Below are 14,191 nucleotides of genomic sequence, written 5' to 3' on the forward strand. Positions count from 1 at the left end.
AAAGTCACAATCAGATGAATAATAAATAATTATAGGCTGATATAGATTTTCTTTTTTTAATTTTATCTAAACAAAAAACAGGTGCATACCTTGTGCATGCAAAGGACAAATCATATTTCTAAATTTAAGCACAGGTATCCGAAGGACGCTTTCAAAAGAGGGCAAGCCTATAACGATTTTTCTGCAACAAGTGGGACAAATGTGCAAAAAGGTATATTTTTGACAAAATCAGTCTTGTTTTTCCGTTAGAGTTACCCAGCCTAGCCGTTTATACATGTTTCGACCTTCTGAGAGAATTAAACAAAAAAACAAGTTTTTTTTTTAATGAAAGTAAGGAGCGACGTTAAAACTTAAAACGAACAGAAATTATTCCGTATATGAAAGGGGCTTTTCCTCCTCAACGCCCAGTTTTTACACTAATGTTTGACTCTTTCTCTTAACTCTACATTTTAAAACAGTAAAAAACTTTAACGTAAAGAGCGGGGCGTTGAGGAGGAAAAGCCCCTTTCATATACGGACTAATTTCTGTTCGTTTTAAGTTTTAATGTCGCTCCTTACTTTCATTTAAAAAACTTGTTTTTTTTTTGTTTAGTATCTGGACGTTTTTGAATTAATGCATTTTTTTATCTTGGCTCTCCGCGCATAAATAATCAAAACAAAATTTGCATATTAATTTTTTTGGGCTAAATGGCTTTTTCATAGTTTTAATCGGAAGATTTTGAGAAAAAAGGAGCGAGAGAGGAGGCCTAGTTGCCCTCCAATTTTTTGATTACTTAAAAATGTAACTATAACTTTTAATTTTTTATGAACGTTTTCATGAGTAAAAAATATACGTAACTTACGAATTAACTTACGTAGCGAATTCCTAAATTCGTATGTTTTTATTGCGTATATGAGGGGGCTCACCGCTGGTCGATACCTTGCTCTTTACTCTAAAGCTTAAATTTCGTCTCAATTCCTTAAGAATGACCCCTGAATCACAAAGGCCGTAGAATAAATAGCTGAAATTACTAAAAATACTTTAGCGTAAAGTGCGAGGTATTACGAGGAGGTAAACCCCTCATATGCGTAATAATTTCTGTTTCTTTTTAAGTTTTAATGCTGCTCCTCACTTTCAATAAAAAAAACTTTTCATATTTATTTTTTCATTGTTTTTTAAATAATGCTAGAAAATCCTGCGCCCCCTCCATTGAAAGTCTCTTCCCCCATGAGAAGTTCCTCCATGGAAAGATTCTCCCAGGTAACCTCCCCCCACCCCCCAAACCAAAAAAAATCCCCCTGTTCCCAGTAACCATTACTATATGTAAACACAGGTCAAAGTTTGTAACTTGCAGCCCCTCCCACGAAGACTGCGGGGGAGTAAGTCGTCCCCAAAGACATAGTTATTAGGTTTTTCGATTATGGTGAATAAAATGGCTATCTCAGAATTTTCATCTAGTGACTTTGGGGAAAAAATGAGCGTGGGAGGGGACCTAGGTGCCCTCCAATTTTTTGGTCACTTAAAAGGGCACTAGAACTTTTAATTTCCGTTAGAATGAGCCCTTTCGCGACATTCTAGAACCAATGAGTCGATACGATCACTCCTGGGAAAAAAAAAACAAACAAATAAACACGCATCCTTGATTTGTCTTCTGGCAAAAAATGTGAAATTCCACATTTTTGTAGATAGGGGCTTGAAACTTCTACATTAAGGTTCTCTGATACGCTGAATCTGATGGTGTGATTTTTGTTAAGATCGTATGAATTTTAGGGGGCATTTCCCCCTATTTTCTAAAATGAGACAAATTTTCTCAGGTTCGTAACTTTTGATGGGTAAGACTGACCTTGATGAGATCTATATATTTAAAATCGGCATTAACATGCGATTCTTTTGATTTAACTATTGGCATCAAAATTCCAATTTTTAGAGTTTTGGTTACTATTGAGCCGGGTCGCTCCTTACTACATTTCGTTACCACGAACTGTTTGATATCAAATAATCCCAAGCTTTAGCAGGTGCAAACGACTGGACATCTATTTGCAGCCTTGAAAAGAGTTCTGATCAGAGATCTTGTACCTGACTCTTGATTCAACTTATTTCTATAGGAAAAAATTTACAGATTTTTTCTTTTGTAAGTAAAAAGGGGCGTTGAAAACTAAAAAGAAGAGAAATTATCAAATGTTTCAAGGCTTCCGCCTCTTCTCAATCACTCACTCTTTATGCAAAGGTTAGACTAGTGCTTCCTCAAAAACATCATTTTAGTGCATACAAATAATAGTGCCTGAACAGTTTGTTGCTGAAAGCAACTCAAATAAATCAGCCCTTCCAGTCTTGAAGTCTTATGATGGAAACGCTAAACTTTTAACTAAAATGTTATGTTGGGTAGTTTGTAGTAATATTAGTAAAGATGATGGGAACAGTGAAGATGTTAAAATTAGAATAGACATGGCTCAGGGTATTTTTTTTACAGTTAAAAAATGTTTGAAAGAATGGGAAGACATCTACAGGCCAAGATTAGAATATTAGAAGCTGCAATGATGAAAATGGTCAAAAATAGCTCTGAAGCTTGGGCGTTCCGAAAAGCGGATAAAGATTTGCTAGATATTTTCCAGAAAAATTGCCTACAAATTGTTCTGGGTATCCGGCTGACATACTCTATTTCAAACAGTAGGCTATACGGAAAGTGCGGTTCAATCCCGCTTTCTAGGGATATAATGAGAGAAAGTTTGAGATGGCTAGGGCACGTTCTGCGGATGAAGGATGACAGATTGCCAAATATTGTGATTTTCTGCCAACCGTTTAGGGCTAAACGGGAAGCAGGCCGTCCCTGATTAGGGTGGGAGGATGCCATGAAGAAAGATTTAAAGGAATTGGGAACTTCCTTAGAGGGTGTAGAGAGGCAGGCTTTGAATAGATTGGGCTGAAGGAGGAGTGTTTGTAGCTGTGTTGCCAAGGCAGCTTGGTGCTGCGATGAGTTTTTAGTAGTAGTAGTATCAGTAGTATTGCATTAAAACACTCATTGCGATCTAAAGTATGGATGTAAAAAAAAGTCACATAAAAGCGGGCGATCGAGGGCCCGACAATCAATTTTTGAAACAAAAATATTTTAAAATAAAAAATAAACGCTGTTGCCCCTTTTTCTCCCTTTAGCTCAGATTTGGGTGTATTCACTAGAAAAACACAGTTTTGCTAGGCGTTACAGGATTGCTCATATGGTAAATAAAAGTTCAAGTAGGGATAAATCCTGTTACGATAAGTTTTCGTGCTTTGGATCAGGTATCCTCCCTTTTTGTAACGATTAAATTTTACTGCTAATTGAAGGTCATCATTTAATTATATAAATTTAGTCTTGGTAAGCAAATTCAGTTGAAGCCTAAAAAAATTACTTATAGGCTGACAAGGAATTGTAAGCCAAGGAAAAGCAAATAAATTTTGTTGAAAGTTAACTTGAAAATTAATTTAACTCCGATCCATTAGAAATAATTATCTTAAAGGGATCAATGTGAAATTACAATCGTTTGTTTTTTCATTCCACTTAACCTCATACCTTAATCCCTTCCCAATATCTTTATGTGTGAATAAGAAATTGGAAATAACAATTGACATATACTGACATTTCTTCGTTAATGTTTTGATAATTTTTCATTTATGAAAGTAAGAAAGGTGCATTTTAATTTTTGCCTGTTTTGAGTTTGACTCACCTATTCATTGTAATTTCTGTTCGTTTCGAGTTTTTCTTGATAGCAATCTGTGGTAGTTTTACGCTTGGAAGATTATTTGACTTAATTCTTGCTCAATCGTGGCTTAATGGAGCTCTTTTCTTTTCTTTGAGAAACTTGCTTGTAGAAAAAGTTTTTTAGATTAATGTTTTTTTCATTTTTGCTCCATGTCTTTTTCATGTCTTTTCCATGTCTTTTTCATGAAAAAAAAATGTTGTATAGCTTTTCAGTTTTCTTCTACAAGAATCCATAGTATGGGTTGCTATTTGTATGTTGGAGAAACTTTCTTAACTATTTCTGATCCTGACACAAACAGTATTTTTTAGTTTAATTTTATAGCTTCTGAAGTTGACCTGAAAAATAAAACTAAAATTCCCAAAAGATTCTATCTATGCTTTTTGACAACCTGGATATACTTACAATCTTTTCATTTATTTAAATTGTAAGAACAGAAGTAGTAATAGTAGCATCCCCAAAAGTTTCAACTTAATACCCCCAGTCGTTCTCAATATATTGCTGATGTGTTTTATTGGCAACCATTTAACACAATGCCTTTTGATTTATTTTAAGAGCAACATTTAGTTTTAAAGTATAATGGATCAATTGTATAATTGTGGGGGATTGACATGTCCAATATCCCTAAGGACAAAGTTGCTGGACCATTATACTATGCTGAACAAAATGGCTGTCTCAAAATTTCGACTGGATGCATTTGGAAAATGAATGGGCTTGAGAGAAGGGCTGCTTGCCCTCCAATCTCTTGTTACTCTTAAAAAGGGCATCAGCGACTCACGCTGTAATTGGAGTGCAAGGGGGAGGACTTCCTCCTTTAAATATCTAGCAAAAACGTTTCAAACAAGAAAAACAAAGTGAAAACTCTTAAAATATATTTTGTTTTCAGCAAAGTGCAAATTATGTTTTGGTCTTGAGAAGGCACGGGGGTTGTCAGCCCTAATCATGTTAATTTTTGCTCGTTTCGAGTTTGACTCAGTTATTTATTGCATGATTTAAATAAACAGAATATCTTTAAAATATTTTAACTGTTTTAACTTTAACAAATTAAAAATTATTAGAACTCCAAGGAATATATATTAGTATATGTTTAATAAACTGACAATCTACAGCCATTCTTTCAGTAAAGTGCAAATTATGTTCCGGTCTTGAGAAGTTATGAGGGTTGCCAAAGACGTAATTTCCAGACCTTTCAACTACACTGAACAAAATGGCTATCTCAAATTTCGAACAGATATGTTTTAGGAATTGATGTGCGTGGGGGGGGGCTTGTTGGCCTCCAATCACTTTTGACTAATAAAGGGGGCACCAGCCCTTTCAATTTCCAATCGAATGGGCCTTTTTTGAAGTTTTTACGACAGCAGATGGTAATCTACAAATTTCTATCATATGTATTATGGCAAAATACGAGGTTTGGAGGGGTGGGGTATGTTCACCTTCTGAATCTCAAAAAGTGCAATATAGCTTCTGATTACCAATCCAACGAGCACCCTCCGAAGTTTATACGATCACCCTTTCTATATATAAATTATAGCCGCCAAGGCTTAATTTATCTTGCCCTGAGGGCTGTGGGGGTTGTCATCCTCAAAGACATAATTTTAAGGTCCTTTCAATCACATTGAACAAAATGACTATCGAAAAATTTCTTCGATAGTCATTCGATAGTCAATGAGGTGTTTTCGAAGTTTGCACGACTACAAATGGTCATCTCCAAATGAAAATCCGATGCGTTTCAGGAAAATACGAGGTGGGGGGATATCCACCCTTGAATCACTCTGAATCTTAAGAAGAACACTAGAACTTCTGATTACCAATTAAATGTGCCCCCTCCAAAGGTTATGCGATCACCCTTTCTATATATACCTTATATTCCCCCAAGGCATAACTTATAACCCTGGCCCAGAGGGCTGTGGGGGGTTTGTCAACCTCAAAGACCTTTCAATTCAAAATAATTTCAAAATGATTTCCTGACCTTTCAATTACGTTGAACAAAATAGCTATCTAAAAATTTTATTGATGTGATACGGGAAATGGTGGGCGTGGGAAGGGGGTTAGTTGCCCTTCAATCACGTTTGACTATTAAAAAGGTGGACATGTCTACTTTTTCATTTTTGAACAGAAAAAGTTTCATTTTTTTTTCATTTTTATTTTCTTCCTAGACTTGTCCCACTTTCATGTACTGTAATTAGGTGGACTTGGTTGGCTACTTAAAACATTTACCGTTTGTTACAAATGTCGAGTTAAAATGATCATCCCAACATGATCTTTATTGGGTTCATCTTCATATTAAATAGTTAATTTTAGTCCATAGAATTAAAATAGCGGTTTCAGGCACGAAGCTTCTTGTTGATATAGAGGTAATAAATGTCAGCCAAATTAGTCAAAACATTTGCGATGCTGCCTTTGTCGGTTTAACACAGTTGAAAAAAAATAACCTAGTTCTTGTAAATTCACAGCTAGAAGAAATTGAGAGATTCCAGAAATGAATGTCCTAGAATTCGGATTAGCAGCTTACTTTTTATTGGTGAGTGTTTACTCTTCTAAGAGGCAAAACTTGCACATGAACACAAAAAAAAATAAAAAAATAAAAAATTTAGGCATCTAAGAAACCATTAAAATAGTTCAGCCATTAAAACAAGCAAACCATTTTTTACCGAAATGAGGTTTTTTTAAAACATCTAATGCACTATTAATGTTTAGTCAGTATTTAGCTTCCAGGTTTTAGTTTCAAGTAGTTTCTTGGTAACAAACTGTGCATAAGAGCGACTCGGCCCAATAGCAACTGATAATCTCAAAAAAAAAAGAAGGAATTTTGATAACAACTAATGAAACAATAGAAGTGGATTTTTCTGCTGATCTTACATATATATATATATATATATATATATATATATATATATATATATATATATATATATATATATATATATATATATATATATATATATATATATATATATATATATATATATATATATATATATATATACTAGCTGTTGGGGTGGCGCTTCGCGCCACCCCAACACCTAGTTGGTGGGGGCGCTTCGCGCCCCCCCCAAGCCCCCCCGCGCGCGTAAGTCGTTACGCGCCATATTAGTTACGCGCCATTGTAGTTGTGTCCCTATGTCCCCCCTGTGATATATATATATATATATATATATATATATATATATATATATATATATATATATATATATATATATATATGTTTTTAACTACGTAAAACTTGCGAATATACAACATTCTTTGCTGTCCCATTGTCTGTGCATATAAATAGATTGTCAGGTTTACCGACTCTTGAACATGCAACATATAATGGTCCATGGGAAAACAATCCGTATTCAGATCTATACCTCATGATTCTAATGATTGCCCTTGAGCTTTGTTGATGGTGATTGCTAATCGACCATTCCCTGAGTCGCCATCGTCATTTATATATCCCCCTGTGCACCCCGGCGTCCCCTTTGTAGTTATGTCCCTGTGTCCCGGTCGTCATTTATATTCCCTGTGTCCCGGTCGTCATTTGTGTCCCGGTGTTCCAGTCTGTGATTTCTCTTTGAGTGTCCCGGGCGTCATTTATATTCCTTGTGTCCCGGTGTCCCGGTCGTCATTTATATCCCCCTGTGCCCCCCGGCGTCCCCATTGTAGTTGTGTCCCTGTGTCCCGGTCGTCATTTATATTCCCTGTGTCCCGGTCGTCATTTGTATCCCGGTGTCCCGGTCTGTATATACATTCGTTTTTTAGTTTTGTTTTTCTCCTTTATTTTTTTCTTTTTTTCTTTTTTTTCTTTTTTAGTTTATTTAGATTTTTAGATTTTTTAGTTTTTTTATTAGTTTTTAGTTTTTTTGTAGTTTTTACCATTTTTTTAGTTTTTTTAGTTTTTTTTTTACTTATGTCCTGGTCGTCATTTATACTCCCTGTGTCCCGGTCGTCATTTGTGTCTCGATGCTTTGTTGATTGCTAATTTATATTATATTTATATTTATAGTTTTTATATTTATTAATATTTTTTTAGTTTTCTTTTTCTCTTATTTTTCAGTTTTTTCCTTTTTTTTAGTTTTTTCTTTTTTAGTTTTTAGTTTTTTTTTGTTTTTTACCTTTTTTTAGTTTTTTTAGTTTTTTTAGTTTTTTAGCTTTTTTAGTTTTTTTATTAGTTTTTAGTTTTTTTTTAGTTTTTGCCTTTTTTTAGTTTTTTCAGTTTTTTTAGTTTTTAGTTTTTTACCTTTTTTTAGTTTTTTTTAGTTTTTTAGCTTTTTTAGTTTTTTTTCTTTTTAGTTTTTTTTGTAGTTTTTACCTTTTTTAGTTTTTTTTCTTCTTTTGTATTAGTGTGAAATAATTCAGACGTCATATGCGGACAAACACGACGTCACTCGACAGACAGACAGACAGACATAACCCACAAACCACTTATTTTTATATATATTTATTCATATTTTTTTAGTTTTCTTTTTCTCTTTTATTTTTCAGTTTTTTCCTTTTTTTTAGTTTTTTTCTTTTTTAGTTTTTAGTTTTTTTTAGTTTTTTACCTTTTTTTAGTTTTTTTTAGTTTTTTTAGTTTTTTAGCTTTTTTAGTTTTTTTATTAGTTTTTATTTTTTTGTAGTTTTTGCCTTTTTTTATTTTTTTCAGTTTTTTTTTAGTTATTAGATTTGTACCTTTTTTTAGTTTTTTTTAGTTTTTTAGCTTTTTTAGTTTTTTTTTCTTTTTAGTTTTTTTTGTAGTTTTTACCTTTTTTAGTTTTTTTCTTCTTTTGTATTAGTGTGAAATAATTCAGACGTCATATGCGAACAAACATGACGTCACCTGATCCACAGATCCACAGACAACTTATTTTTATATACATAGATATATATAAATAATGAGAAAATTTACTGGATTTTTCAAACAGGACGAAACACACCCAAAAATTCAAGGGATCCTAATGAAAGATACACCGTCAGACTCAGCATATCGTAATGACCTTGTAAATGTGTTTCATATAATTAAAGGAGTGGATGATGTTGATCCAAATTTTTTTTTTTTTTTTATTTAGCCATTATCACTCTACTCGTCAGCATGATTATAAATTATATCCCCCAAAACCACTGGAAAATATTGGTCAATTATCTTTCGTTAGTAGAGTTGCCAGACCATGGAATGGTTTGCCTTTGGAGGTTGTCGAGGCAGAGAGTGTTCAAATTTTTAAGAGTGCATTAGTAAATACGCCTTTTTATTTAGACGCTCTTGTTGTGTAGTTTCGCGTTATTTAGAAGTTTTTGCTGTTTAGTTTGTCGTTGCCAATTTACTTTAGATTATTATTATGATTTTGTGTTTTTGCGACAAGCATTGATGCTTACCGCTATTCGTAATAATAAATAAATAAAAATAAATATCAGAAAACTCTACTATAAAGGTTCAAGGACCTATTTACAAATGTAGAATTTTGTATATTTGACCAAAAAAAGATGACGGATGTGTCTTTGTTTAATATTTTATCTCGTGGGGATTGCATCAAACGAATGGTCCCAGAAAATCGGAAGAGGGCTTTTAACTAAAGCCCTCTACAAATTTGTAGCACTACAAAGTTGTAGTGCCCTCTATGAGTGACCGAAAAGATTGGAGGATAACTAAAACCCCTGTCACGCTACGTTTTCCCCAAAGACATCTGATCAAAATTTTGAGGTAGCCTTTTTGTTCAGTATAGTTGAAAACTCCAGTAACTATGTCTGTGGGGATGACACAACCCCCACAGCCCCTGGTGAAAGGTTTGTGAGTTATGAAGTTTACCTATTTTTTATATGTGGAAAGTGTTATTGAGAAATATACGGAGCTTTTTCAGGGGTAAATGACCATGGGGGATTTTCCATGGTGAGAATTTTCAAAGGGGAAAGTTTTTTTGAGGAAAGTTTTCCGTGAGCAGGATATTTTATCGGGAAGAATTTACCAGAATTCATATACAAAATTATTTTTATTTGTTTGACTTTCTTAGGTGACTGAATATAACATGTATAGCTGTCCCGGGGGAAATTTTGGATGGGGCGATTTTTCGCGGTAGACCACTGTTGTTTCTACTGCTGCCTGCAATTGCGACTACTTGCAACTGGCACTGCAAATGTAACTGCTAGTGACTGTGCCTACTTGTGACTGTTACTGCGACTAAGGCCACTTGCAATAACGACTGTGACTACTTGTGACTGTGACTTTTTTCGGCTGTGAAAACTTGTGATCGTCACTGCGAATATTTGCGATAGTTAATACGACTAATTTAGACTGCGACTAGTATTGCTATTACTTATGCCATTACGACAGTGACTGCAAATACTACTGAAAATTCTACTATTATAATTAGAATTATTGAACTAAGTCAAAAGAGTTTAACTACATCCTGCTTGTCAAGTGGCTTGGGGCATCCCGGTTGTCAAAAAGGTTTATTTGTAATGTTTAACAAATGGCTGAGGTTATTAAGTTAAAAATTCCAGGAAATGTTGAGGGGTTTTGCACTAAATCAATAGAAATTTTTATGGAATGCAAAGAAGGATGTAAGTCTAAATCAAAAGGCATTATATGCATCCAGGGTGTTAAAACGGCGTATCTTCGATAGTTTATGAACAATCAGGGAAATGTATTAAGCTGAAATATACGGAGAATGTCGAGAGGGGTGTTAAACTTCATCACAACACTACTATGTACATTCCAGCTGTCAAAAGGGCCTATCTGCAATATCTCAAGGTCGATTATCGTATTTTATTAAAACTTTCGGGGAGGGGGTGTTGAACTAAAAAGTTTGTACAATATCTTAAGAACAGTTAAACGTATTAAGGATGTTGAAAATGATTAAAAGACACTATGCTAATCCCGCTTGTCAAAAAAGTCTATCTACAATATTTCAGGAACGGCTAAAGGCATTTAATGGAAACTTTCAGAAAATCTTGATGGGGATGTTGAGATAAATCAAAATACCTAATTAAAGCTAACAGATTAGGATCGGATATTTTAATTTTTAAGCCAGGGACGTGACAAACTTTAGAAATATTAACTACATTGACAAATGTTAAAACTTTGGCAATCAAACTGAACGTTAATTAATTCCGAAAAACTTTCTGAAAAAGAGGTTTTTCAAAAGAAAATAAAAATCCACATTTTATTTAAGATCAATTGAAACAAATCCTATAATAATGCTAGCTTAAAATTACCAAAAATCCCTATTAAAGAGTAAATTAAACCCAAAAGGAACGGAAATTAAAATAAATAATTGTGTCAAACAATAAGGTAACAGATACTGTTATAGATGAATAAATAAGTGTAAAAATGAGAAAAAACGTAAATGAATATTCAGGCCCAACTTAAGGCAAACAAATATTACTACAGACAGAAATTTGGATACTGCCATTTTACCCCTCCCTTAAACATACGATTTCTAAAGCCTATTGCATTATTTCGCTTTACTTTAGACAAAATAAGTTTTTAGCTTATTTTTATGTTATGACACTGAAAAAAAAGTGAAATAAGATCTACTAAGATTTCCGAGAATTAATACAATTATATATTAAATAATCAGTTTAATTCATTACTTCTTTCCAGTTATTAAACAAATAAAAACAAGCTGTTCAACTGAAAGTAAGGATCAACATTAAAACTTTAAAAAACAGAAATCACTCCGTGAATAAAGTGGCTACTAACGGGTCTTGTGTTTGAACAGTCTTTCTTAAAAAAATTATGACACAAATTCAAATTTTAGGGTAAAGAGTGAAGGCTGAGGAAGAAGAAGCCCGCTTCATATACGAAAAAAATTCCGTCCGTTTTGAGTTTTAGTGTAGTTCCTTCCCCTCAATTGAAAAGCCCTATTTTCATTTAATTTCTGAACGTTTTTCAAATTATGCCAGGAATTCCCCCCGCATGTAATATTTTATTTGGAATACTTTCCATGTAAACTTTACTCCCCATGGAAAATTATCACCATGAACCCCCTACATAAAAATTCCCCTCCCCGAAATAAAACAAACCATGTTCACACATTTCCCAATTCCAAATTCTATATGAGAACAATGGGCAAATTGCGTTACTTATAGCTCTTTCCCCAGGGGCTATGTGGGGTCTTCTTATCCCCAAAGACCTTTCAACTATGGTGAATCCGGATGGCCTAAAAATGTTGATTGGATGTCTTTGGGGAAAAATGGTGCAAGGGAGAAGGGCTAGTTGGCCTTCAATCTTTTTAGTCACATAAAATAGGTACTATCAATTTTGATTTCCGAAACCTTTAAAGCAAAATTCTCAGATATATAATGCATATGATGGGGTGATTTTCATTTAGATTGCACTTCGTTTTGTGGGTATTCCTCTCCCCTGTTTTTCGAAAATCAGCAAAATTTCTCAGGCTCGTAGCTTTTCATGGGTAATATTAAATTAAATGAATTATATACATTTTGGATTGACACACAAAGCCAAACCTTTTGATATATCAATTATCATCAAATTTTTGTTTTTAGAGTTTCGGTTACTATTGTACCTACTTGCTCCTTCTTACTGTTCGTTGCCAAGAACTGTTTGATGTTTATTATTATAGAGAACTATTTTTATTTGTTGTCAATATTTTGGAATAGTACATAAAACTCTTCAGAATACATTTAATTTTCAATAAAACACAAATGACGCAATAGGCCTTATATTTCACGGTTAGGGAACGGGGAAGAGGACAGTTTTTAAACTCCTCTTTGTGGTAATTTTGTTTGGTTTAAATATGATTTGGACATTCAATTTCAATTTTACTAGTTTTAGATTTTTTTTTTATTCATCTCCATCAGCATCTGTTATCTTTTATTTTTGATTTGGTCGTTGATTTTAGTTCCTATTCTTTTTGGGTTTCATTTGTGTTTTAATAATGATTTCTGGTAGATGTGTGTTTGAATTATCATAGGACTTCTTTCTGCTTGCCTTAAGTTTAATAAGCCTCGTTACTTATCTTGAAAAACTTAATTATATTAAACCATGACCCAGAAAATGTATGGTAGATTTTAAGTTTTCAAAGTCAAATTACTTTGAAAGCAACTTGGGTTATCTTTTGAGTTTTATATTGAAAACTAACAAATAGAGGATAACATCTATTATGTTCTGAATATATTTCTGGATACAGCAATACTTAGACAAAGCAATGCTTTGTCTAACAAAAAAACTAATGTTGACTTTTAGAGCATAAACAAAGAAATCAGTAACAAAATTAAAAATGCGAGAGGCAGCATAGTTTATGATTTAATGCGTTTATTAAATAAAAAAAAAAATTCAAATGAAAGTAATGAGCAACATTAAAGCTTAAAATGAACAGAAACTATTTCGTATATAACGGGTTTGCCCCCTCCTCAACACATCGCTCTTTACGCTAAAGTTTTTTAAGCACTTATAAAAAAGCCTCTTCTTGTTCTAATTAAACAAGCGTTGTGTTTCAGGAGTCATATTTTAGGAATTGGGACAAAATTGAAACTCTAGCATAAAGAGCGAGGCGTTGAGGTGGGGGCAACTTCCCTCATATACGTAGTAATTTCTGTTTGTTTTATGTTTTAGTGTTGCTCCTTACTTTCATTTGGAAAAAAAAACTTTTTTCTTTAATTTCTGGTCTTTTTTATATAATACCAGGAAATCTGGCTCCACCTCCATGCATATACCCTTCCTACCCACGGATATATCCTTTAGACCATTCAGTCCTGGTGAATAATTACCTCACAATTATTCTTAATACTTCCACGCGTGAGATTGAGTCAGCAAAGAGAAAGCACGACATATGAAGAATTTCGTATAGAAATTGTGGCAAATTCCCGACATGTAAAATTTCTCCTGAAAAATCCAGCCCGTGGAAAATTCTCCAGCAGAAAGTTCACCCCCACCCCTCCCCAAAAAGTGTATGCATACTTCCCAATAAAAAACACTTTACATAAACAATGGGAAATTTTATAACTTAAAGACCTTTCCCCAAGAGCTGTGGAAGGTGTGATGTTATTTCCAAAGACATAGCTATTCTGCTTTTCAGCTATGTTCAGCAAAATGGCTATACCAAAACTTTGGTTGGACGATTTTGGAAAAAACGGGCGTGGGAAGGAGCCTACTTGCCCTCCAATCTTTTCATCACTTAAAAAGGGCACTAGGAACTTTTATTTTCCCTTTGAATGAGCCCTTTCCCGATGTTCTACGACCACTGGATCGATACGATCACCCTGGGAAGAACAAAAACAAAACCAACCAATAAACACGCATCTGTGATTGTTCTTCTGGCGAAAAACACAAAATTCCAGATTTTTGCAGATAGGAGCTTAAAATCAAACCTATAAAGTATGGTTTTCCGATACGCCGAATCTGATGGTGTTATTTCATTAAGATTATACGACCTATAGGGGGTATTTCCCCTTTATTTTCGAAAATCAGGCAAATTTTTACAGGTTCGTAGCCTTTAATGGGTAAGACTAAACATAATGAAACTGATATATTTGGAATCAGCATAATCAACCAATCTTTTGA

General features: G+C 33.7%; 1 protein-coding gene across 2 annotated transcripts in view; it reads left to right on the top strand.

The window, feature by feature from the left end:
• The first annotated feature begins 5,960 nt into the window (after positions 1 to 5,960).
• Positions 5,961 to 14,191, top strand: part of LOC136041099 (uncharacterized) — a 36,965-nt gene continuing 28,734 nt past the window's right edge. The window contains exon 1 of one of the 2 annotated variants that reach the window (XM_065725653.1): positions 5,961 to 6,235. In XM_065725653.1, the coding sequence (XP_065581725.1) occupies positions 6,194 to 6,235 (42 nt within the window). In that variant the 5' untranslated portion in view covers positions 5,961 to 6,193. The remainder of the gene's footprint in view (positions 6,236 to 14,191) is intronic. The other variant, XM_065725654.1, reaches the window with a different exon arrangement.

Source organism: Artemia franciscana, chromosome 21 (assembly GCF_032884065.1).
Source record: "Artemia franciscana chromosome 21, ASM3288406v1, whole genome shotgun sequence".
Lineage (NCBI taxonomy): Eukaryota > Metazoa > Arthropoda > Branchiopoda > Anostraca > Artemiidae > Artemia > Artemia franciscana.